This window comes from Phaethon aethereus (genome assembly GCF_964289735.1).
Source record: "Phaethon aethereus genome assembly, chromosome: Z".
NCBI classification, from domain to species: domain Eukaryota; kingdom Metazoa; phylum Chordata; class Aves; order Phaethontiformes; family Phaethontidae; genus Phaethon; species Phaethon aethereus.
In genome coordinates, this window is record NC_138577.1 from 41,810,064 (window position 1) to 41,837,129 (window position 27,066).

The window sequence follows — 27,066 nt, forward strand, 5'->3', positions numbered from 1 at the left end:
TGTCCCTTGATTTCTATGTATAACCAGAATTGTCCTGTCCCAGGTGCAGAATCCAGCACTTGCTTTTGTTTTCATACAGTTGATGATCGCCTGAGTTCTCTAGTCGATCTCAGATCTCATGTCCTCCCTGCATAAGCAAATTCAAATGAACCCTGTGTCTTTCTGCCTGATTTTCTTAGAAACCTTTAATAAGATTAACTCATCATCTTAACAGTATAGAAATGGAACAATTTACCAAAAGCAAATCGAAAAAACCAGATAACTAGCTTTTATAGAAATTTTGTAATACAGCATAGCTTATAAATTCTACAGACAAGTGAGGCATTCTAGTAATGTAATGTAACATTCCTAAGTGATTGCTGGAAATTATTCCAAGTCTGCTTGAACCTTTTGGTTCCAGTTCATTATGTCAGCCAAAAATGAAAATAGCTGAAAAAGTTTAAGAGTGCAATTATTAATTCCAATTTAAAATAAATTTTAATCACAAAAAATTGTGATACTGAAAACAACAAATAAGAAATAGAAAATGACTCAATCTAAGTCACAAAGGTTGTTAGAAAACACAAAGGTGTTTATTTGAGATGAATCATATTAAAACAATTAAGTAAAAATAATTTATTTAGTCACAAAATAACCTAATTGTTCACAGAGCTCTAGTCTTTCAGTTGCTCTGAAACTAGTATTTCTCAGCCATGCTGGAAACCATTTTGCTAGAACTATCGTAAATTTTAACACAGTAGTAACTTCCTGCTGCTAGGACAGGATTGCTCTTGCATGTCAGAAATAATATGGCAGCAGAAAGGCACTATGCCAAAAAATAAATTCACTCACTTACAAACATATACATTCCCACTCCTAAAAAGTTTCATCCATAAGACTTGTGTTTTCAATGAAAAGGAATAAATGGCTTTCTTTTTGTTCTGTTTCTATTCTTGGTTTTTAATGAGTTTTAGAGCTAATTACTTGATTTCCACATTTGTAGGCAATCAGTAGTGCATTCTGTGCATAGCTTGTGGCACCAAGTAAGAAATATATACTTTTTTTTTAATGATTACAGGAATTTACTGATGTTTCCTATGTATTTAGATAGGATATTTGTAACTGGGATTACCTTGTTAAAATAACAAGTCCCTGTTACCTCATAATGCTCAATGAAGAAACAACCGACCAAAAACTTGTAGCTGTCATCTCTTACAGCACTTGGGTTTATAACTGAAAATGGCAGAATTTCTATTGGAATCTCCTGTCACCTTTTACCTTACTATATTAACAGCTGTGTTGGGTTTCATACATTAATGCTTTGAAAATATTTTCCCTTGAAAATTGTAGATATTCCTATTTTTTTGGTACTTCTAGAAGGTGATGAGATGTTTGTGACCAAAATATTTTTTATTTTTTCTTCATAATGAACTGTGTAAACTTTTTTATTTTAAAGTATTTAAAGTATCTAACATAGTTTATAACATATATTATCTCAGTCACCATTAAACCAAAGACTTTATGCTCAATATATCCCAAGATGGCAAAGCTTCAGGAGTCAACTACAGTCAACACAACCAATCATGAATTCTTAAAATTCAAACTTATTGTGCCAAGCTGTATATGCTGTTTATCAATAGAAATGTTTAGTCCTGTTGTGATTCCACTGAATCTCAAATCAGAATCCTCACTGGCTCTGGTGTCTCATATCCTCCTGTGGCAACAAGTTCCAGCGGCAAATGTATGCATAAGAGGAGAAGTCCTGGGTCACACTGAAGGTTGGCCTAGTCCAACAGACGCTCAGGGATGAGCAAGAGCAGGGCAAATACATATGAATAGTAAGTCCTAGACTCCAGCTGTATTCAGTTTGGGTACTTTTCAGTCAGGTGGTTTTTCATATATTTAGTAACCTCCAAAGAATATCTCTTCCATGCCTTAGATCACTATTCATTTTGATGGATGTAAATTTTGGCATTCATAGCACTGGTACGCACCATCTATCACTCCTTCCCTTTTGCTTTTTCTGAACATGGCTTCTACCCTTAGTTCTCATACTGGAAGACATAGTAAATATGTATTTTGGAAGAAAAGATATGTCCTTTGGGCAGTTTTATAATATAATATCTGTTAACTTTATTCAAAGTTTGCTTGTTACTGCATGGAAGAGGCAGGACAGAAGTCACTGCTTTTCTTTCTCTTGAACATTTAATATTTTCTATATTTTTATTATATTCTGCTTTTTTTATCACTTATCTGAAGCAAGCATATTCTTTCTCATTTGCTTTCTGTCTGCATTTTTCCATGTCTTGACTATTCATGCTCCCCATCTCACGAGCATTTTTAATTCTGGAGAAAAAAAATTATTAAGATATGAGGTGAAATGAGGCACAGAAACTCGTAAAGGTGAAAACTGAGAAATTATTGCAACCAAAAATGTAATGTTTTACTGAGACAAAATGTAGCACACGGAGTTTTCAAAATCAAAAAACTATGACGGGTTCTGTATTTCAGAAGTATAAACTTCTCTTGTATAGTTTCATAGATATCTTATAATTATACTTTTTAGTTTCTGGTGAAAGATTTTGCTGAACACAGAAATTGTCCATTGAATCATCCATTTAATTTTAGTCACTTTAATCTACATTGATTTCAGAGAGTGTCTGATTTATATTCTGGACTCCTTACCAACTTGAAGGTCAGGTGCTGGAGCAGTTTTTCTTCCACTTTTTTTATCAGTGACAGTTTCACTGCCCTGTAAGACTTAAAAATTGTGCAATTATAAGCCAGAAGAGAGGCAGCATGCCAGCATGCATACATGGTACAGTTATGGTTCATAGCCAATGTGGTCTTATATTCACTATCTGCTGAGTGAATCTCAAAAGCCTTCTCTGCACTACTGAGATAGAAATTTTCCTAAGTAAGGAACAGCAACAAAGAGATACCCACTAATTATTAAAAGTCTGGTTCAAAACAGGTTTTTATCTCCAGATACCAAGTCCCTGCATGACATTTTGAAAGCTAGAAAATTACTGCTTGCACAAATCTTTTCAGCTGCTTACAAATCTGGTAAGAAATCCTGTGACTGCAATCACAGCTAATCACACCAGCCCCCAGCATACTGAACTGTGCCAACACAACATTAAATGTAGAACATGATCATTTTGTTGGTTAAATTATAAGTTCATTAAGAGTAAGTAGTCTAGTTAAAATAAATCATATCTTCCACTAATAATGATTGCAATAGTCATAGATTTGTCTAGCATCTCTTGCAGAAAGAACTAATAAAGACCTATATTTCTAGCAAATAGAGTTTCATTTTTTAAAAAGAAATTAGAATTAGAAATTATATTTCATAATAATAAAAGTTGCCTGATGATTTCTAGAATTAAACAGAACATTGACAACATGGCTTAATAACTTCATCATAAATATACTCCATATCCACTACTATGAACATTAAAGAGCAGGATATTTTTGGCAAAAGATCTATGTGGTTGTGTCAGCTTGCAATACCTGAAATGTTAAAGCTATAGTTCTTTGTTACTGGAAAAACAAATTACGCGTAAAACATCTCCTCTTTGCCCAAATGTTGTTAATTATCCTGATTCAGATAAATCAGTCTGTCTCCTCGTAAGTCTTCTTCTCTGCTTTTGAGTAGCTTTATTTTTAAACAGTGCAGGACTATACCTGAGTAAACACAGTACCTCAGTGTCAGAGAGATGCTCATACTAACTCCTAGCTCTGCAAACTATCTTCAATCAAATAAGAAAAGTTAAATTTGTTCAGCAATTTTCATCCAAATTCAGAACGCTTTACCAAAGCAATTAGTGACAATTTTTTCCACAGTCATGGGGAAATTGTCACATGGTGCAGAATCATCATTCATCCATGACCAACCACCAGGCCATGACCATGTATGAGGAGAAATGTAAAGGTTGATGAAATCCCTTAACAGCCCTAGTCTGCCTGTTTCCACCAATTTCCTGCTCTCCATGACACACTAGACAATTTTCACCAAACTGTGATCTGAAAGAACTGCAGATATGAAGAGGGAGTGTAAAAAATTACATTAGACAGAGGAGGATAGTCAGAGAGAAAAAAGTCTTGTCCATAAAGTCACCAGTGGCACTTTATTAGGCTGTGAGTTTCAGGAACAGGTTATATAAAATGTATTTACCCTGCATTTCTCCAAAGACACCATAATTATGTGTAAACATTTTTAAATCTTTTAATACATCTAGTGTGATAAAAAGAAATTTCTTACAAAAGGATATTAATAATTTTATGAAGAATGTTGATTTTTACATACTGTTGTTTTAATTGTATGTAAGAGCTGCACTTTCATTTGCTCTAAGTAGTACATTAAGTGTTTATGGTTTTTCTTCTGATCAAAATCTCAATCCATTTATTAATGATACAAACATAAGAGAGCTTGATGTAGAAAATATGAAAAATCTTTAAATGGCTGTTACATAGAAGCCAAATATAGTTATGTAATTAAATATTAAATATCCGATCAAGGGCAATATTTTGTACCTTACAAATATGTTCATTACCTGTCAATAGAAAAAATTCTTTAGCCAAATAATGGCAATGTTGCCTTATCGACTGTGCCTTAAAGACACACGTGCTCCACATCTTAGTTCTGTTGTACAGGGTCTCTTAAGCAGTATTTTTTTGTAAAGCAAACAAAAGCAAAACAATTAATGTAAACAGGCATATGTTTAACTATTTTCCAGATTGCAGCATAAACTAATATAAAGCTTTCAGTAGCACAGTTCTTGTTAGTACAAATCTGTTACCACACCTTTCAACTGAGGGAAAGCTGAATTCTTCCTGAACTGTCTTCATCTGCTCGTCTGCTGTCACACGTAGAGTTCATGTTGCTTTAAACTAAGCAGTTTTGCACATGACTTTTCTTTTCAGATCAAAATATAATAACTTGTATGAAATAACTTGACCCAATCTCAACAGCCTTATTTCTCTGGATTACAGGGGTGGATATGCAGAGGTTTTTATGCTACTTTCTCAGTCAGGCTTTGGTGTTGAAAATTAGGGATTCACTTTCCTCATTCCATCATCACTCCTACCAGCAGCTTTGTGAGGCTAGCACCTTTTTGTCTTACCTTAAATCAGGTATCAACTTTACACTCTGGCTCAGAAGATGAGCCCTAAGTAAGAAACAGCTAGTTTTACAACATACACAACAGTGTGTTTGCTAAGAAAGTACCATTTGCCCAGGTTTTCATATAGCAACACTGACTTCGGGTGCTTACGACACAATGTTATAGCAAACACGATCCCTTTCACCATACACCTCTATCAGGCATGACTGCATCTGCTCTAGAAGAAAGCAGATTAAGCACCAAGAAAAATGGTATTGGACTCTTGGACTGGGCAGCTGGAACTAGAAGACATGAGTTTCATCCTGCTTCTACACTGCAGAGTTGTATCCCTGAAGCCCCAAATAACTTTGGACATGCCCACACACCAGTCATGTTGCTTGGGCCAGTTTCAGGAGGAAAACAACAGGAGAACAGGCTCCTTGAAGAGATCTTGTGAATCCATAGAGTGGCTGGAAAACAATCTTGAGAGCACAGAGGAGTAAAGGTAAAGGCTCAAAAGAAAACTAAATATAAAGAGGCATTTGAAAGAACCGACCAATGAATAATCATTTTAATGCAGCAGGAAACAGAGAGACAAGAATAATTCTTTTGTTAGACATTTACCACCCACACTCAGAGTATTTAAATTCTCATGAAAAAAAGGCAACATGCAGAGTAGAGGAACACAGTTTCAAACCACATCTATTTTAGAAATGTTCTAGCACGAACTTCATTTCTTTCCCACCACCCGTAGTTCTCCAGACCTTCCAGGGCAAATTTCTGGGATCTTCTGACAACAAAAAAGATGAGGTAGCCGCTCCCAGCAAGCGTGCATAGGGCTAAGAAGTTAGCAAGAACCCTCAGGAATCGAGTCAAGTGAATATTTTCCTCTTTTCGGCTCTCCTGCTCTTCCACAATAGCTTCCTGCACTTGTTAGAAAGAAAAGAATATTATGAGTACTTTAATGGTCAAGACCCCCTCTTGCTTCCCCAGTTGTTAAAGTCAGTTAAATAAATTACTAAGATGAAAGTTCACACCTGGGCATGAATTTCTGAGATGAGCTTATATTGTCTCATAAAATCTGGTTTTGGCTGCCCCGAATTTGCTTTGCTTCTGTTGAGTGTGTCCCTACCGAGTCCTGTTACACTTGCACTCATGTGCCAAAAAGAAACCAGCATGTTGTGTCAGCTTGTGAGATGCTATGAGACTGAGTGACACAGTAGGATAAATGTGTGATTACTTGACAGAAAAGGAACTGTCAGACTTTAAAAATGTGCATTCGTGAGAAAAGAGCAAAAAGTTGTATTCTGAAAGTCAGCAATTCAGAAAGAATGAAAAGGCAGTTTTGATGTAGGAATACCAAAAAAGGCAAACAATGCACAGTTTCAGAGTGCAGAATAAAATGTTTGCCTCACCTTTACCTTTGGCCAGGACCGATACATATTAAGACTCTGGTGTAACTATAATCTCCAGCTCCTACTTCTGCCAGCAGAAAGAGCTTTTTCTCTGAAGTGTCCCAAGGAAAAGGGAGTTTAGTTACAGCTTCTCACTTTGGAATAGATATCAGTTGCCAAGAAGGGAAGTTGAACTCCTGCATTGTAATAATTACACTGCATGGCTCCACTTTTCTTATGACTTGTGTTTGTTACATAAATGAAAGGATATTGCAGCAGCTCTTGAGCACAACTCCCATGACCTCACCTAAACCAAGACTTCACCCCTTCTCTCTAAGGTTCATTGCTTGTTTGCAAAGATCACAGTAAAGCTTCATGAGTTTCTTTCTCAAAAATAAGTATCTGTCTCAACTGATTTGTATTCTTCTCCAAACAGCTTTCAGCAACTGACCTTAGTAGGTGGGCAGGGAAAGCTCACACAGTTTCAGTGCGTTCAGTGATTATTTCTTCAATATTTGTTTTAGTGGGACCTTTTCTTTCTACTGGCTTTGAGTGCAGTTACCTTTTATGCCTGCAATTGAGACGGTGGGCAGGGTGAGGTTGTGTACAACCTTGGCTATATCACCACTGCAGAAAGGAAGGGTGTTGTGTGTGATTCAATACTGCAGCTAGTGCTTGCTTATCCAGCTCCCATGCTGTATGTTGTCCGCATGAATGCAAGACCAGCATCCTGTTCATTCCTGGCAATAGGTTCCCTGTCTATACACTGTACATTATTACAGTGAATAATTGCAGAAATTGTGGAAAAGGTTCTTCCTTATATCTAGTCTAAATCTACCTTCTTTTAGTTTTAAATCATTACCCCTTGCCCTGTCACAATAGGCCCTTCTAAAAAGTTTGTCCCCATCTTTGTTATAAGCTCCCTTTAAATACTGGAAGGCTGCAATAAGGTCTCCCCAGAGCCTTCTCTTTTCCGGGCTGAACAACCCCACCCAACTCTCTCAGCCTGTTCCATCCCTCTGGTCATTTTTGTGGCTCTCCTCTGGACCCACTACAACAGATCCAGGTCTTTCCTGTGCTGAAGACTCCAGAGCTGGATGCAGTACTCCAGGTGGGGTCTCACCAGAGCGGAGTAAAGGGGCAGAATCACCTCCCCCAACCTACTGACCATGCTCCTTTAGATGAAGCCCAGGATACGGTTGGCCTTCTGGGCTGTGAGCACACATTCCCAGATCGCGTCTAGCTTTTGTCCAGAAGTACCACCAAGTCCTTCTCAGCAGGGATGCTCCCAATCCCTTCATCCCTGTATTGATACTGGGTGCTGCCCTGACCCAGGTGCAGGACCCTGCACCTGGCTTTGTTGAACCTCATGAGGTTCACACAGGCCCATTCCTCAAGCTTCTCCAGGTCCCTCTGGATGGTATCCTATCTCTCAGGCCTGTCAACCGCACAACTCAGCTTGCTGTCATTTCCAAACTGGCTGAAGGTGCACTCGATCGCACTGTCTGGTCCCAATACAGACCCCTGAGGGACACCAGTTGTCACATATCTCCATCTGGACATTGAGCCATACACCACTCCGCTCTGGATGTGACCATCCCACCAGTTCCTCATCCACTGAACAGTCCACACATCAAATCCCTATCTCTCCAATTGAGGGAGAAGGATGTTGTGGGGGACCATGTCAAAGGCCTTACAGAAATGCAGATAGATGACATCCATAGCTCTCCCTTTGTCCACTGATGTGGTGACGCCATCATAGAAGGCCACTAAGTTGGTCACGCGAGACTTGCCCTTGGTGAATCATGCTGGCTGTCTTGAATCACCTCCCTGTCCTCCATGGGCCTTAGCAGAGCTTCTAGGAGGTTCTGTTCCAGGGTCTTCCCAGGCACAGAGGTGAGGCTGACACGTCAGTAGTTCCAGGGTCCTCCTTGATACCCTTTTTAAAAATGGGTGCAATGTTTCTCTTTCCCCAGTCTGGGAAAAGGGAAAGAGACTTTCACCTGACTGCCAGGACTTTTCAAATATCATGGACACTGGCTTGGCAACGACATCAGCCAATTCCCTCATGACTCTGGGGTGCATCTCATCAGGTCCCATAGACTTGTGCATGTTCATGTTCCTCAGGTGGTCTCAAACTTGATCCTCACTTACAGTGGGAGGGACTTTGCTCCTCCAGTCCCTGTCTTGCAGGCCATACCCTCAAGAGTGTGGGAAGAGTGACTGCCAGTGAAGACTGAGGCAAATATGTCATTGGGTACCTCAGCCTTCTCCTCATCCATTGTTACCAGTCTGCCAGTCTTGCTTATCAAAGGGGGGGGATGCTTTCTTTGATGTTCATTTTCTGGTTGACATTGAAGCCCTTCTGATTATTCTTTGCACCCCTTGCCAAGTTCAGCTCCAGCTGGACTTTGGCCTTCCTGACCCCATCCCTACACAACTGGGCAGCATGCCTGTACTCATCCCAGGATACCTGTCCCTGCTTCCACCACCTGTGCATTTCCTTCTTGCCCTTTAGTTTGAACAGCAGGTCTCAACTCAGCCATGATGGTCTCTTGCCTTCCTTTCCTGATTTCTTACTCCTGGGGATCCAGAGCTCTTGCACTCTGTGGAAAGCATCCTTAAAGATCTGCCACCTCTGTTCTGTGCTCCCTTGGCCTTGAGGGCCGTTTCCCAGGGGGTCCTATTGACTAACTCCCTGAAGAGATGGAAGTTTGCTTTGCTAAAATTCAGGGTCCTGACTTTACTCCTTGCCTGCCTGATGCTCCTCAGGACTGCAAAGCCCACCAGTGCATGATCACTGCAGCCCTGGCTGCCTCCAATCTTGACATCACCAATTAGCTCACTTGCATTGGTGACAATCAGGTGCAGTATGGCATCCCCTCTGGTAGGGCTGTCTGCTACCTGGCACAGGATGTCACCCTCCATGCACTCCAGGAGTCTCCTGGGTTGCCTACAGCTTGCCATGCTACTCTTGCAGCAGATGTCAGGGTGGTTGAAGTCCCCTGCCAGGATGAGAGCCTGCAAGTATGATGCCTCTTGTAACTGGAGTAGGAAGGTTTCATCAATAGGCTCTGCTTGGTTGGGTGACCTATATTAAATGCTGACCACAAGATTACATTTGCTGCCTTGGTCCCTGATTCTTACCCATAAGATTTCCACCTCTTCGTGGTTATTCCTTAGAGACAGCTCTTCGCACTCTGTCCATTTCATGATGTAGAGGGCAATGCCTCCACCTTTCCTTCCTCGCCTGTCCCTTCTAAACAGCCTGTAGCCATCGATAGCTGCACTTCAGTCATGGGATTCATCGCACCAAGTTTCAGTAATGGCAACTAGGTCACAGCTTTCTAGCAGCATCGTGGCTCCCTGCTCCTCCTGTTTGTTGCCCATGCTGTGTGCATTGGTGTAGAGGCACTTCAGCTGGGCTGTTGGCTGTGTCACCCTCTTACAGGAACTTCCTTTAGTTTTTCTGAGGTCTTTGGTGCAACAGGCTGAGGGGCTCACTAGCACGCTGCCCCTCTAACCTTGGCATGTCATCCCACAGCTTGTTGTCGGTGAACCTGATATTATCCACCTTACCCTTTGATTCTTATTTAAAGACCTGTCTATAAGTCCTGCTAGCTTGCAAGGAAAGACCGTCTTCCCCTTTTGAGCAAGGTTCATCCCATCTGATTCCAGCAAGCCAGATGCTGTGTAGGCCATCCCATTATCAAAAAACCCAAAACTATGGCGATGACACCCGTCACGGAGCCATGAATTAATAGACTAGGCCCATCTGTTTCTTCCTATGTCACTGCTTGAAACTGGAAAGAGGCAGGAAAAAATGACCTGTGCTCCAGATTCCCCAACCAACCAAACAACTGTCTCTTTTGATCCCTCTTGGACTATGAGTTGCAGCTTCATCTCCACCCGTGTAAGAGCAGTAGTGGTAATAATCCGAGGGCTACACCAGGCTAGGAAGTGATGTCCTTCCTCAGGCACAGGGGAGGCAGCAGACTTTCTTAAAAGAAGGGTCTGTCCAGCATACTGGGCCTTTGGTTCCCCTCAGAAGCGAGTCACCTACAACTATAACCTGTCTTTTCTTCCTCATGGGGGTGGTAATGATGCAGGGTAGGCCTTTCTGACCTTGGCAGCACCTCCGGTGTATCTGGGCCATCATCCTCTTCATCCATGGACTGTCATTCCACATCCAGAGCCTCATACCTGTTGTACAGAGGCACCTGGGGAGGTGAGGTGGGCAAGGAGGGGGTTCACCTGCTGCCTGAAGCGTGGACTTCATTCCCTCCTTCCCTTTAAGCTACTGCCTTCAGCCTAGCAGGGAGAGGATACAAGGATACCCTTGATCTTGGGTTTTCCTGGTGGCTGTTTCTGTCTCAGGGAGGGCAGAGCACAGTTCCACCAGTCCATCTCTTTCTCAGACCCCCTGACACTCCTTAACCTTTCTACCCCCTCATAGCTCTGCCCCCAGGCTGAGCAGATTGTCCACCCTGTCACACCTCACACAGCTGCTCTTTCTGCTCCCATCCGTTACCAGTGAGAGGCTCTGGCACTCCCTGCAGCCTGAGGCCTGGATGGCGGCATGTTTCTGTGGGAGCTCCGTCTGCCTTGCCGCATCCGTTCTGGTGAGTGCTCAGGACATGGCTTTCTGCTGGGTGGCTACCATAGCTGAGCTCCTCCTGAGAGGGTGATGACCACCAACTGAACTCGCCTCTTGATCTGCGGCCTCCCTGCGCGCCCTCCCGCACGAACTGCTGCGCCACGCCCGGGCTGATGCCCGGTTTGCCCGCTCTATTGGCAGTGGTCTTTGTTGTTGGCACTCCCCAGTCTAGTTCTTATAGGCGCTGGCTGCCATTGCTCTGGCAAGGCCCAGGCCTTGTCAGCGTCTGCCGCCAGAGCTGCCGGCTCCTGGTGGGTCTCTCCACCACCCTGACATCTCCCTGCCCCAGGAAACCCCTGTGTGCTGAGACCTGCCACTCCGCTGTGCATTGGGCAGGCTCTGGAGCAGCTCCCCTCAGTGACTAACATGTAGAAACACAGTCTTTGACATTGAACAGATAGAATATATCCCCTTCACTGTTTTCACAGCAGTGCATCTTGCATCGTGCCCCAGATTCCTCACACAATGACTCATGCAATCAACATACCTTATAAACTGAAAAGAGGCCTAAGAGCACCTTGTATTGCCTTGCAAACTGGGCTATATTTCATAATCAACTTGAAAACAAAAACTTTGTATTACATAAGGACAGCAACCTTTGTTTCTGACTGAAAAGCAAGTATGCACTCAAAATTCTGAGGCAAATTCTTCTTACCTGATGAATAGCCCTTTATAGATCATCTTATTGCTTTATCTTGTGGTATCTTTTCAGTGCAGCAAGAGAAGATGATAATGTGAGTTTGGAAAAATGTCACCAGCATTTTAAAAAGAAGTTTTTCAGACAAGCACCGTAGCAACTGGAAGCCATCAGAGATGGCTTTTTCCCAGAAAAAGGAAAAGATCATTTTTACAGTAGAAACATTTTTCTAAAACTAGTATTGCAGTAACACAGGACACAAAAGATGCCATTAATGATTTTTCTTTCACAATCAAAAGGAAAAAATTAAGATGGCAAGGAACAAAGACCCAGGGTCAAAAGGATATAGAGCTGCCAAATTCTAGTTTAAGCTTCTAGGCCCGGTGGACATCTAATACTTTACCTTCATCCCATTTGATTCACACCACTGTGAAAGACAAAACAGGTTACCTCTCCTTAGTGAGCTCTATTTTACCTTAAAGCTTGTTGTGATAGAGGCAAACTTATTATCTGCTGTCTCAGGATTGCCAATCAGGTAGTCCCAGCTTGTGAACATTTTCCAGCTGAAATTAAAACTAGTATCATCCCCACCACCTTCTTCATTTGCATTTCTTGCCATTCTACAAAAGCCAGAAAGACACAGGAAGACTGTGTTAGAACTACTTCTGCTATGTGAGCATGATTTTTAAATTGTTCCTAAATTCTAACATTGTTCTGAAAAAAAATATATTACTGTTACAGTCAATTATGTTATACTATCTGCAAAGTCCAGTCTGAAACAAGAGACAGTTTATGAGCTCACAACAAATATTTTAATGAGAAAGAATGAATTTATTTCATTAACACCTCAGAGAAACTCTGCTGGATAAGAAATTCAATATGAAAACAATATCAAGAAGATTTCTCAAATAGAAAGCTGCAGAGCATCCTGAACTGCAATAGATTTGATTAGAGACTTCACAGAGAAAAAAAAAAAATCTAAAATAACAAACCAAAACAAAACCTGGTTATACCATACAAAAGTATCACTAATACAGCTTTCTATCTTCTCTTTCATCTCCTATGCGTTTATAACAATGTCCACAAACATCAAATTATTTCTTCAGTGATTTGATTTAATCTCAACTACTAATTTCCCTATTTCAAAATGTTGTCAGTCATGTAATAATACGGGTTTTGCTTCTGCATACTTTATCACTTAATTCAAACCATTAAGCACAAGGGTGGATTATATTAGTAGGGTATAAACCATCTAGCCTTCAGTGTTGTATTGATTTCCTGGTCAGGAAAAGGCAATGCCTATTTTATAGCTCACTAATGCAGCAGAGTTATGTAGTTAATTTCAATACATTCTACATGCCACATTTTAAACAGTCCAGAAGAATATGTACTCTCAAATCTAGAAGAGCATAGTAAGTAAATAATACAGAAAATCCTTCTGAGCTGTCATAAACCAATACCAGGGTTGGGGTTTTTTTGATTTATTGCTCATATACAGAAGGGACAGAGATCATGAAATGTTCTTGGTAGGATCTGCCCTGCTGCTGGTTTCTAGACTAAGACAATTGTTCTCAAGAGTTCCTAATGAAATAGTGAACAGTCTTGTCATTGGGATATCGTTTCTTCAAAACCACAAGTATTTCCATGTTTTGTTATGCACTGGAAGAGCTGTGGAGAGGAACCCTAAATCTAAATATTTCCCCTAAATAGAATAATAGTGCTTATAATCCTCACTACCTCTTTCACATGGACATTCTCTTTCCCAGATCTTAGTCAATAGCAGAGAAAATGGTAGCACCTCCTGTTCCACTGCTTTTAGTTCCTGTGCCCACTGTGGGGTTTTTTTTCTCTGGAGGAACAGCAAAGAGCAGAAGACTGCAAGAACTGCTTATAAGATTACCTAAATATTGATCAGCATTAGCGTCATGTGGCCAGATGGGAAGTTAACATGTACAATGTATTTTTTCCACACAGATACTACTTTGTTTGGGCCACAGGGATTTTCTGATAGAAGGGTCTGGGTTCTTTTTTTGGTCTTAACAGCCATTGAAATACAATTGCCTGACTTTTCTAATCTTCACAGCTGCATTATAAAAAAATACTTAAAAACATATTTTCAAACTAAACCAGTTACTTTTTTATTGCAGTAGTTCATTCCTCCTCCAAAAATACATATACATAACTGAAGACTTTCTATTTTCTTCTGAAATGTGTCTTGCCCTATGCAGGAAAACATTTGAAAAACAGTATATGAATTAATTTAGTGCTCATGCAAGTGAAAAATACTGGCTTCAGTACAAAACAGTGGAAATAGATTAAATGGAGTTTCATCTTTATGCACAAATTGTTGTTGAATCTTGACCCGCAATGCCCTGATTTTTTTCAGAGGCATCTTTTAAAGACACCACTATAGCTAACTGTATTATTGTGGTAAGTCGTCACTTTGCTTGAATCAAGAGCATTTAATATTATATTTATTCGTGGCCTATATCCTTAGAAACCATCAGAATTACCACAGTGTATTCCAATAGTGAAATTGCCTATAAAATAATAATTTTATTTCATTTAAATTCTGATCCTAAGACAAAATTCAAGGCCAGAATTTGCGAGCCAAAAGGTTAATATATCACCAGTTTTACTGCCTAGGCCCTGTTTCACTTTACCCCTATGGTTCCTCCTGTTTTAACATTATGTTCTTAACATTATATTAAGCATAGTTTTCACACTGTTGGAGATCAATTTGTGTTCTACAGGACATCAAACCTTTACTATGGCCAGTAGCACTAATCCTTCTACACCACTGGGTAAATGTGACCTAACCACTCTAGTCTTGCTGAGAATCATTTATTGCCGAGTGCGAGTTACACACAGAATTATTTGCCATATGTTTCTTTTTTTCTTGCTTTCTTTCTTCTTAACAGAATTTAACTCACATAAGGTATCATTAAAGGTAGAACAATTTAATTTCTGGATGTTAGCTGACATTCTGCTAGACGCAGGGTAATATGAAAAGATGGGCTGACAGCTCTGTTCCTTACTCTATGCATTCATTTTTCACTTTGAAGTTGCAGAAGGGAAGTGTTATATTATTTTGTTAAAGATTTTTCCTACTTCCACAACACTGTAACAGAGCTGCTGGTACAGAACAATAGATAAATAAATAAATAAATAAATACAGGCTAAAGGAATCTTATAAGACTTTGACCTTGCACTTGATCTTGTCTTGACCCTACGATTATCATGTTTTTTAAAAGACAATCAATTCTTTTGTTGGTCAACAAAAAAAAGTCGTCAACAGTGGAATTATCTGCCTTTTTGAATGCACTTTATTCCAGAGTGAAGGAGAACTTACGTTCGAATGACAATCATAAAGCTGTAGCCAATAGTCCCAACTCCAACAAGGAAATACGAAAGAGGCATCCTGAACTTGAGCCATCCAATTGTCCTCTGGTTATTGTAATAACCATAAAAGAGTACAGAATACTGTGCAAAGCCCTGAAAAGTCAGCAAAAATTATAATGTTATGTCTGTTAAATATACACGTAACCAGAAATTGTGCCAATAACAAGGTGCTGAAACTCACTCCAATGTATTCAAAACAGTCGTAAGCATCACTATAATAAATCTCACAGCATGGAAGATCTCTCCTTCCATTTAGAAAGACTTTTATCTTTAAAACTCTTCATGGGCACTCCATCTGCGATTCAATGTGTCAAAACTTTTTCATCCACATACTTCTTGTTATAAAGGCAAAAATATTTCAGTTTACAAAATCTGTTTTACACATTACTTGCAGATAAAATGTCAGATTTAACTGAATTTTCACATTTCTGAAATTTACTTGCATAGCCTTTTAGTATAAAATTCTCATGTGCTTTCTCCATCTATCAGTGTTGTCTTCTGTTCATCGGGTGATCATTTAATATACATTAACCAATAGTTAGCTGTATATTATGGAAGATTATTCAGTATGCAGGCGTTTTTAACACTTAGGCTCCAAGGCTGTAAAAAGTGTAATGCAAATGTACCTTCTTTCTCAGCGATTCAAAGTGTATCTCCTTTTCTAAAAATCTTAATGAGAATTACAGTCTCTTCTAGGGATCGGATTGCTGATTTTTCAAAATAATTTACTAGTACATGATTAATTGTAAACAATTGCTGGTATCTAAAGTGATTCAAATAGCTAAATCTTCCTGATAATCCTCTGGTTAGAGCAAGAACTCATCCCCTAGAAGACCACTGTATCCAGAGGGTTTACAAAGACAGCTCAGCACATGCCCAGCAGTGGCAAATCTCCAGCTGGATGTAATGATTTAAGTCGAATACAGAGTATTTGACCATGTAATTGGTGGATAGACCATGCATTATTTTGACACTAATACAGTAAGCTGAGGGTTTTTTGAAATAAAAAAGCCATTTACTTCCCTTCCACTTTTCAGTTGCTCTTTTTACTTAAAATAAATAACATCTTTTTTTATATATATTATTGCAAAACATTCTTCTGATTTATTGTAGATCTTACTATATATGAAATGAGCCACAGTGTTATCTGGAAAACCAAATTCACAATTCTGAGATTAAAATGAAATATTAATGCACGATAAACAGAAATATTATTCAAAATGTCTTTATTTGGTAATCAACTTATCTCATTTTTCTTCGTATGAGACTAGCTTTGAGAGATGTGCTTACACATAACAGATAACAAATAGTATGTTCTTCTCTGATAAGGGAAATGTTGTTATAGAACACATTTACTCCCAGTGAATAGTAAAACATCTACACCAGTCAGGGCACATTCAAATTTAATAGAATGTCTTTCGAATTTTTTTGCTCATTAAAGCATCCTATAATTCCACCCTAGCTCAGGTTTCAATGCAGTCCAGCTCAGCTCTGGAGAACCTTTTGGATCCCTCAGAGTATTAAAATGCTTTTTAAGTTGCTGTGTTCTGCAAAGACAGTGATAATTCCTCTGCTGCATGTGATTCAATATGTTGTTTCTTGGACTTTGCCTACTGCATTTCACCATGAGACTTGAAATATCTTCAGCTGTATAAAGGTAGGCATGCATGGAAGATCTGTCTCACTCCTCTCTGAGTCTAACATAAAAGAAGGGTAAGATAAGAATATTGCTCAAATGTTTTATTGAAATGAGCCTGGAGAGTCTCATTTTTTAAGGTTTGGATTATTACATGAACTGTAAAATATACAATGTTAAAGCTGAATACCAAGTAAAATATATCAACATCCAAAACTGTTCCTCTTTGCAATGTCAATAAAATTAGTACAATTTCAAGCAAGATCATCCTTTCTTTACTGTCTTAAATATTGGTGGGATTTGTGGGGTTTTTTAGGATTAAATAATATTTGCTGATGTGGGTTCACTTATTTATAACTTTCTTGTTGTCATACAGGAACTGTTAGTAGATGAAAGGTACTATTTCTTGTGCTGTTTAATAAAAGATGTCATTGTCTTCAGGGAGAATTTGTCAATCTGACATGCCTCAAGAAAATTCTTTTTGCCTTTCAATGTTTCAGAGGTTCCATCTCTTTCACTGCCCTCTTCTGTGTTTATTACCTTTGCATTTGCTCCTTAAGTTGACTGTTACTGTTATTTACTATACTTTCTTCTTCAGAGCAGTCAGATCCTGTATCTGTCAGTTATAAACTTCACGCCTTTTTCCACCATCTGTCTTCATTCATCTTTTCTCAAATACTTTTATTTTTAAAACTTTGTTCCCATTTGCTGTATAAAGCTCTTCCAGTCTCTATTCTCTTTACAAAATCTCTGAGTTACTACGATTGCTTTTTCTCCAATATCTCCCTGATGTTTTAATTTCTCATTTTATGTCATCATCATTATTTAACTTCCCAGATACATGTCTAGATGTATTCTTCCTGTCAATCAAATATACAACTCCTGATGAACCAGACACAATGTCATTTCTTCACTATGAGGCTGTGAGGCACTAGAACATGTTGCCCAGAGAAGCTGTGGATGCCCCATCCCTGGAAATGTTCAAGGCCAGGTCAGACAGGGCTCTGAGCAACCAGTCTAGTGGAAAGTATCCCTACCCATGGCAGCGGTGTTGGAACCAGATGATCTTTAAGGTCGCTTCCAACCCAAACCATTCTATGATTCTATCATTTTATGCAGCAGTCATTGCAAAATGTTACAGACGTGACTTTTTAGAAAGATCTTTCTATCCTTTTGTATCCAAGGAGAGTCCATCAATTTGTGTGGCAAAATAAAGCAGAAGTAATATGTTCACTTTATATACCTTTATAGTCAAAACACAGACAAACTTTGTAATTTCTACCTACTTTTTTATTATATCCCTTAAACTTAGTTCTCTACAGTTAATAAGCCTGAAAGATTTGCTTGCAAATGAGAAGATGGGGATATCCAGTCAAATTATTTCTGATGTTCTGTCATCTTACAACCTGATTCTTCATCCACTGATAGGTGCAGATTGAAAATAGAGCTAAGGAAGCTAACTAAAGGACCAAAATCTGGCATCATCTGAATCTCCACATGAAGGTATTGAGCCACAAACCAAGAGATCCTGTTTGACATCTGCATGTCACAAGATTAAGGATCTCCACATACTTTAACCATACTAAAAAAAGGCAATATTAATGAGAAGTGTAGACACCATAGCATTTTTATGTTTTTTCAGAAGCAATCAAGGCTGGCCTCCTGTTGGAAAGGGGTCAGGTATGAAAATCTGCCTGTGCCCTTCCTGGGGTTTCCTGTCTAGAGCTCCATAGTCAGCACAGTTCTCCCTGCTGGCAGGGGTGGAATGGGACCTCCCATAGGCCAAACCTACATGAAGAGGCCACTTTTAGATGAGTCATTCTGCAGATAGCGGGAGAGGCTGAGCTTTAAACTGGAGGAACCTGCGACTGAGTTTATTTTTCCAAGAAATGGGTTTGCTTCCAATATCATATTCATGTTTGCTGTTGCTAAAACAACTCAAGTACTAAAAGATACGTATATGCATAACTCTCTAAAAGTCTTGATACTTCTTACAGAAGGGAAAGAGGGCAGCAGATTGAGGGAGAAATCACACTTACTTCAATGGATGCTGCTTCCATTAATCTGGAGGAAAACTTTAACTATATGTTTGCACGTTTTCACAGGCAAAGAGTACCTTTTGATGACATTGACTGCATGCTTTAAAGAAACTTGACAGCCTTCCAAGCAACATATTGTAATATTAAATTTTGCATCAGCTGACTTAATGCAAAGTTGTATCATCTTTCTTTAAAGAGGCCAAATATAGAGACATGCCAAGTGCAAAATTAGATAAAACTGTTGTTTTCAGGAAGAAAAAGAAATACAACATTTTTAGGAATATACCACTTTCTTGTCATTACTGGAGGTATAGATGCTCAGGTTAGACTGGGCATCACATCAATGGTAAAGAATTAAGATATGTTTCTTAATTCAGCTAAAATATCTGCATATGCTATAAGACTGAGAAAAACTAAAAAGAGCATTCTCTGTTTTAGAAAAAGTCTTCAGAGAACATTATTGGAATTTCTTTTCTTTTCTCTAATTCACACTGCAACCTGAAATTCAGAACCTTAATTATATAAAACAGACAACGAAATTCAGCCATAAGAAATGGAATGTCATTACCCAAGGATGTGAATTCAGCTTTGAGACTTTCTCCTATGTGTCTTTAGATTGCTACATACACTGAAATGTTCATGTCGCCATGGAGTTTTATTATGTTTTGTCTGAAGGAAATGTCTATACTCAGAGCTTCTGGGAAAAAAAAGTAAATTAATTCTATTGCCATTTTCTCCCTAAATATTTCATATTAAATCTCTGGATATTAAATAATGAAAGAAAAGTCCATAATAAACACAGATTCATGTGAATATGCAGTATTGCAAGTTTATGCACTTACACTAAAATCCCAGAGAGTAGCAAAGTTCATAGCACTTGCTTCTTCAGCTCTTGGGACAGTTTTTCTAGGTAGGGAGCCATATGGCTTCCCCATCAAAGCCTGGAACCAAAAAATGAGAGCAATTTGTATTTTAAAGCAAAACACCAACAAGGGAAGGTACAGTGGTCTGTCATTTCTTAGGAACACTTGTTTTATGCTCCTAAACTCCTTAGTGAGGATGACCTACTTTCCAATTCTTTTTATTACTCCTCACATTAATGATTGAAACTATGCTTAAAGTATGCATTAATGGTGCTTTCTAATATGTTCCAATAGATTGCCAAAGTGATGTTCCACTAATACCAATGGATTGTCAGGCTGTACCTCTTACATTCAAAGGCAACACAGAAGTCCAAATTCCTCTGATGAGTGGTGTTTGTCTTACAGCCAGGACCAGAAGATTCATTTTTCTTGCATTATGGGTTTCATTGGTTTTTTAACTGAAATGTGTGGGAAGATGATAGGGATTCAGTTTTTGGATTTTTGGATTCTGAGAGTTCCACTGCTGCTGGCAAGATGCTTGCTCAGCCACAGTGTATGTCTGGGGACATGTCCTCATGGGATCCTTTCCAGACTTTACCCTGAAAACTGGTGGTCATTTTCTCTGTTTTGGCTTCAATGTAAGATGCATTGTGCTATTAAAATGCTGTGGTAGGAAGCTGTTGGAAATTCCTACCTGACATTTTCCCGTCTGCTTACTAGAAGATAAGTAAGAGAATGTGGAATAGTGAAATAAGGGAGACGGTACAATACTTTTAATTCTGTATAAGCCCTCTTTTTGGGAAGACTATATGGTGGCTCAAAGAAACTAGAAAAATACTGCATTTCACAGAAGTGATTTCTGCCTGAACTACATCTGCTCTGAGCAGCTTTATTAAGAATGATGCTGCACACAGCACAAAACACAAGGGGTCTCTCTCATGACTTTACAGCCCTGTTGGGTCTTATCAACATGTGAGTATTAAGGCAATTGAAAAGAATCTATGGTGCCTCAGGGGCCTGGAATGTATCTTTCTATTGTAATGTACATTTTAGTCAAGATACTCCACTTGGCTGCTTCTTAGTCTCAGTTCCTCTCTTTAGTTCTCCATAGAACAAAACAACCCAACCAAAAAAAAAGTTTAGCAGCACCTCAGACCACAGGAAAACATTTCCAGGACACAACCATGTATACATTTTTCTGTGGTGCCTCTTTCAAGAGATCTGTCTGTAGAGACAACTCTCCACAAAGCAAGTATATCTTTACAGACTTAGTACACCTTAGTACTTTTACATGGAGCACAAAGAAATTACAAATTTATTTGAAGGTCCATTCCTATGAAATCTCACTGCAAAGACAGAAATTCATAAAAAAATTCTCAGTTACAATTTAAGATTCTCACCTCAGGCACCATTACAAGTCCAAAGGTCAGTCCAAAGAGAATCATGTTTATTCCATACATCCAGCGCAAGAATATGAAATAAGATGCCACTGATGAGCCGAAGTGACCTATGTGAATATAAGATGTGAAAAAAGGGCAGAGAAGTTAGTCCTTTTTTATTACTTTGCTTTAAGATGAAGTTGTTCAACATTTGTTTAAAATAAATAAAATCAGGGAAGGCTTTGATTTTCTTTATTACCATAATGCTAATAACTTTTTTCCAAATTGCATACTAGCATTCACTGACCTGGCAGAGAAAACAGAAAAAAAAAAATATAAGTATTATTTATACAGAGTATTTAGGGTCATATGAAAGCTGTGATATTTACTAATATTAAATCCTCTAGCAGCAGGATTTAAAGAAATTACACTTTTTTCTTTTTTTTTTTGTCCAGTATGGATTGTAAGCATTCTTGACATGTTAAGCCAACACCAGCCTAGTTTTGATATGAAGCAGCACAGAATTAGCCAGCGGGCATAGTCTTTCCAAGGGCACAAAGTACTTGTAAGTGCTGTGTTCTGTGTGGAGCACTCACCAGAGCACTAAAGAATAACAAAAAGACCTTCAAGTGTTTGTATTCTTTCTTACTTTGCTATTTATGTGTTCCACCCGCACCCAGGTGTGGAGGCACCCTGTCACCAGGTGTACAGATAAAGCCTTGGACTACGCCTGCTCTAGACCCCTGACCCAGACCTGTGCAAAGACAAAGAGACTGCAGGAGAAGCAGTGAGCACTAAGGGCCTGATCTGACCAACACTCGGCAAGTCAGGCCAAACAGAAATAATAGTTCGAACTCAACCCCAGTTGGCTGCAGCACCACTCTGCTGAATATAGGACAGCTGGCAGTTGTGTTCCTGTGTTTGTCAGCGGTAGCAAAATATCAGATTTCAGTTCTGTTACCAGTCCTTCACAGGAAAAAAAGTGACCTTTCAACAAGTTTTTTCACACACAGGTGAAGGAGTCTGATGCACTCTGATGGCAGATAATGAGCAAAAGCAAATCTCTCTGTTCAGAGAAGTTTACACTGATATTTCCACACTGTTTTGCAAGCCTCGTAACAGATTCTTCCATTCTGTAAAATAAGATTAACATGACTGGTGCTCTTCGGAGCACATATATGTGCATTTTACTATAACAAAATCAGTAGAAAATTTAATGTACTTAAAATGGTATAAACCCAGAGTATATGGACTGACTGGTAAGAAGTATTTGTCAGGGCTGTGCAAAGAGAGGAGCAAGCCATTCTGTCAAGGATTTCAACATTTCAAAATCAAAGTTCAGAATGAAAACACAGTTTTCAAATTTTGCATGAAGGAGTAGCCAATCTTCACAGTTGCCTACATATTGGGAAGTCTGAGTAGAGGCATAAAACAACAGACTTTGAGATAGTCAATCTGGTTGCGATAGGCCAGTTACCCTATTACAACCCAGCTACAGCTTTTGAGGATGCTACAGACTCAAACAAATGAAGTGCAGGAAATTAGGAAGATTTCTGATTTTAAATATGTTTGATACTGTAGTCAACATGGATTCACCAAGGGGAAATCGTGTTTGACCAACATGATAGCCTTCTATGATGGAGTGACTAGCTGGGTAGATGAAGTGAGAGCAGTGGATGTGGTTTACCTTGACTTCAGTAAGGCTTTTGACACTGTCCCATAACAGCCTCATAGTGAAGCTCAGGAAGTATGGATTGGATGAGATGGATTGAGAACTGGCTAAGCAACAGAGCTTAAAGGCTTGTGGTCACTGGTGCAGAGTCCAGTTGGAGGCCTGTAGCTAATGGTGTTCCCCAGGGATCAGTACTGGGTCCAGTTTTGTTCAACATCTTCATCAATGACCTAGATGAAGGGTTGGAATGTACCCTCAGCAAGTTTGCTGATGATACAAAACTGGGAGGAGTGGTTGATACACCAGGAGGCTGTGCTGCCATTCAACAGGATCTGGACAGACTGGAGAGCTGAGTGGAGGGGAACCTCATGAAATTTAACAAGGACACATCTCTGTGGTTTAGATTTAGTATGAGAATAATGTTGATAACACAGTGATGCTTTAGTTGTTGCTAAGTAGTACTTACATTAGTCAAGGATTTTTGGCTTCCTCATGTCCTACCAGCAAGAAGCTGGGAGGGGGCACAGCCAAGACAGCTGACCCAAACTGGCCAAGTGGGTATTCCATAACGTATGACATCATGTTCAATATATAAACTGGGGGGAGTTGGCCAGGGGCTCCATGGCTCAGCAACTGGCTGGGCATCAGTCAGCAGGTGGTGAGAAATTGTACTGTGCATCACTTATTTTGTTTATTTTTTATTATTATTATTGTTGTTGTTGTTGTTGTTTTCTTTTCCCTGGCTGTCCTATTAAACTGTCTATATCTCAGCCCATGAGTTTTACCTTTTTTCCGATTCTCCTTACCATCCCACTGGTGGGGGCGGAGTGAATGAGCAGCTGTTTAACTGCCAGCTGGGGTCAAATCATGTCAGTCCTTTTTTGTCGCCCAACACAGGGCACAAGGGGTTGAGATAACGAGAGATTTGACCACATCATTTTCAAACAAATTTATTATAAGCATTCTTTATATTAGCTTAACTGTCACTGGTACCAGTGTTGTTTTATTTGCTCTCAGCGTTCATAGAATTGTAAAATCATAGAATAGTTTGGGTTGGAAGGGACCATTAAAGGCTATCTAGTACAACCCCCCTGCAGTGGGCAGGGACATCTTCAACTAGATCAGGTTGCTCAGACCCCCATCCAAACTGACCTGGAATGTCTCCAGGGATGGGGAAACTACCACCTCTCTGGGCAACCTGTGCCAGTATTTTACCATCCTCATTGTGGAAAAGGTTCTTCCTTATATCTAGTCTAAATCTACCTTCTTTTAGTTTTAAACCATTACCCCTTGCCCTGTCACAACAGGCCCTTCTAAAAAGTTTGTCCCCATCTTTGTTATAAGCTCCCTTTAAATACTGGAAGGCTGCAATAAGGTCTCCCCAGAGCCTTCTCTTTTCCGGGCTGAACAACCCCACCCAACTCTCTCAGCCTGTTCCATCCCTCTGGTCATTTTTGTGGCTCTCCTCTGGACCCACTACAACAGATCCAGGTCTTCCCTGTGCTGAGGGCTCCAGAACTGGATGCAGTATTCCAGGTGGGGTCTCACCAAAGCGGAGCAGAGGGGCAGAATCACATCCCTTGACCTGCTGCTCACGCTTCTTTGGATAAAACCCAGGATACAGTTGGCCGTCTAGGCTGTGAGTGTGCATTGCCAGCTCATGTACAGTTTTTCATTGACCAGTACCCCCAAGTTCTTCTCAACAGGGCTGCTTTCAATCCTTCATCCATTCATGAACTGTTATCAGACTTGTGTTATATAACACCTTACTTGCCATATATACCGTTTGTCCATGTTTACATGGGGTTTATAGCCTCTGGGTGTTGGATTAAGATTATTGCTTTGCTATTCTGTGTAACACTGCCTTATAGTATGATAAAATCATTGGTTGCTAGACCAGTTTCGTATTTGTACTCAACAGCAGTGTGCAGCATGCAGGGCGACATGCAGGTTGGAGCAATAATGGTAGCTTCATGTCCCTACTTCGGGAGCCATCTATCAGAAGCTGTTTACCTTTTCTCCTCAGAGAGCCCATCTCTAGAGAAGGTGCCTTCATCTTCTTCTTCCCCTCCAGGCTAATTACAATAGCACTTGATAATTTTGAATATCCTTGGGATGTTCAAACTAGCATGCTCCTATTGCTAGGTCTCCTGAATGTGTTTCAGGTCTTGCTCAGGGTTAAATAATTTAAAAATACCACCCTATCTGCTATTGGTGCTCAGTGCAGATGCAGGCATCTTCAGCTCAAATCCCTGCCACAGGCACTTACAGCTACTCCAACCCCAGTGACAGGCCAAGCAATTGGGATCACTTTCTATGGAAGGGGGCATTGACAAGGCAATTGGAAAAAAGACATAAGCCCTCAGTTCTCTGGGGACGACTCCTGTCAGGTGTGAAGGAAAGGTATTGCTTCAAGGAAGATGTTCTATGTCACCCAGGCAAGTGGGCCACCATGGAGAGAGGTAGTGGAAGTCATTTTATAATAACCTGGACAACACAGATCTAGATGAAGTCCAGTGCACACAACCCATGTAGCAAAAGTTGGTACAGAGCACAACATTGTCATATGCCAATTCATTGGTAGTAATGACCTGGAAAGACGAAGACAAACCAATGGTGGATGAATTGGCTGACCAGCTCTAGGAATATGAAGAAAATCTCTCTTCCTCCCTACAGGACTCTGTCTCAGCTGTGGAAACGTTACCTGAACATTCCAAAAACCTGTTCAAAAAACTGTTCAGGCAGTTCCAGCAACTCAAAGAAGATATGTCCTACTCCTCACCTGTACAGACCAATATCTCAGCTGTTAGGAGTAAATATTCTTCTGCTCAAAAGAGAGGATACAGGGGGTACTCATCTCAGGCCACCCTGTGGTTTTATCCGTGTGACCAATGTGGGATGTGGAATGGAAAATCTACCTTGACCCTAGAGGTAAGAGTACATGAATTGCAAGGAGAGATGATCACAAAATTGGGGTTCTTCCAGGAAAATTGCTGCTCCAGTTTCCATTGAGCAATCTCCCAGACAGAGTAGAAAGGCTGATCTAACTTCCAGTATTAATAAAGGGACCTCTGATTTGTATCCACAAGAAGAGAGTAATGGATACTATGACCAGGATTAGAAGGGCCCTGCCTCCAGCCAGGTGGAGGAAAGTGACAACTGAGTTTATTGGACTTTGTGGATTTGGTGGCCTAGCACATCAAACCCACAGGAGTACAAGGCTCTAGTGGACACAAGTGCACAGTGTACCTTAATGCCATTGAACTATAAAGGGGCAGAATCCATCTGTATTTTTGGTGACAGTTATTTTGGAGGCTGCAGTGAGACTAACTGGGAATGAATGGCAAAAGCATCCCATTGTGACTGGCCCAGAGGCTCCATGCATTCTTGGCATAGACTACCTCTAGAGAGAGTATTTCAAGGACCCAAAAGGGTGTCAATAGGATTTTGGTATAGCTGCCTTGGAGATTGAGGAAATTAAACAGCTCTCCACTTTGCCTGGTCTCTCGGAGAACCCTTCTGTTGTGGGGTTGCTGAGGGTCGAAGAACAACAGGTGCCGATTGCTACCATAACAGTGCACCAATGACCATACGCACCAACCGAGACTCCCAGATGCCCACCCATAAGCTGATTCATCGACTGGAGACCCAAGGAGTGAACAGCAAGACTTACTCCCCCTTTAACAGTCCCATATGTCCAGTGGAAAAGTCTAATGGATAGTAGAGACTGACAGTAAACTATCATGGCCTGAATGAAATCACACTGCCAGTGAGTGCTGCTATGTCAGAGATGCTAGAACTTCAATACAAACTGGAGTCAAAGGCAGCCAAATATGCCACAACTGATATCGCTAATGTGTTTTCTCTTTGGAGGCAGAGTGCAGGCCACAGTTCGCTTTCACTTGGAGGGGTCTTTAGTACACCTGGGACCGACTGCCCCAGGGGTGGAAACACTACCACTTGTCATGGGCTGTTCCAGACTGCATTGGAACAGGGTGAAGCTGTGGAACACCTGCAGTATAATGATGACATCATCGTGTGGGGCAACACAGGAGAAGAAGTTTTTGAGAATGGGAAGAAAATAATCCAAATCCTTTTGAAAGCTGGTTTTGCCATAAAACAAACTAAGGTCAAGGGACATGCACAGGAGATACAATTTTTAGGAATAAAATGGCAAAATGGACATTGTCAGATCCCAATTGATGTGATAAACAAAAGAACAGCTACATCTCCATGAACTAACAAAAAAGAAACACATGATTTCTTAGGTGTTTTGGTTTTTTGGAGAATGCATATTCCAAAT

The 27,066-nt window shown here is 40.1% G+C and overlaps 1 protein-coding gene across 1 annotated transcript in view; it reads right to left on the reverse strand.

Annotated features, from left to right (window-relative positions):
* TMC1 (transmembrane channel like 1) overlaps positions 1-27,066 on the reverse strand; it is a gene marked incomplete at its 3' end in the record, with an annotated part of 77,030 nt that overhangs the window by 16,420 nt on the left and 33,544 nt on the right. Inside the window, exons 5-9 of the mRNA XM_082013089.1 lie at positions 21,113-21,219; positions 19,692-19,790; positions 15,125-15,267; positions 12,248-12,392; positions 5,814-6,008 (exon numbers count right to left, since the gene is read on the reverse strand). Coding sequence (XP_081869215.1) covers positions 5,814-6,008; positions 12,248-12,392; positions 15,125-15,267; positions 19,692-19,790; positions 21,113-21,219 — 689 coding nt within the window. The remainder of the gene's footprint in view (positions 1-5,813; positions 6,009-12,247; positions 12,393-15,124; positions 15,268-19,691; positions 19,791-21,112; positions 21,220-27,066) is intronic.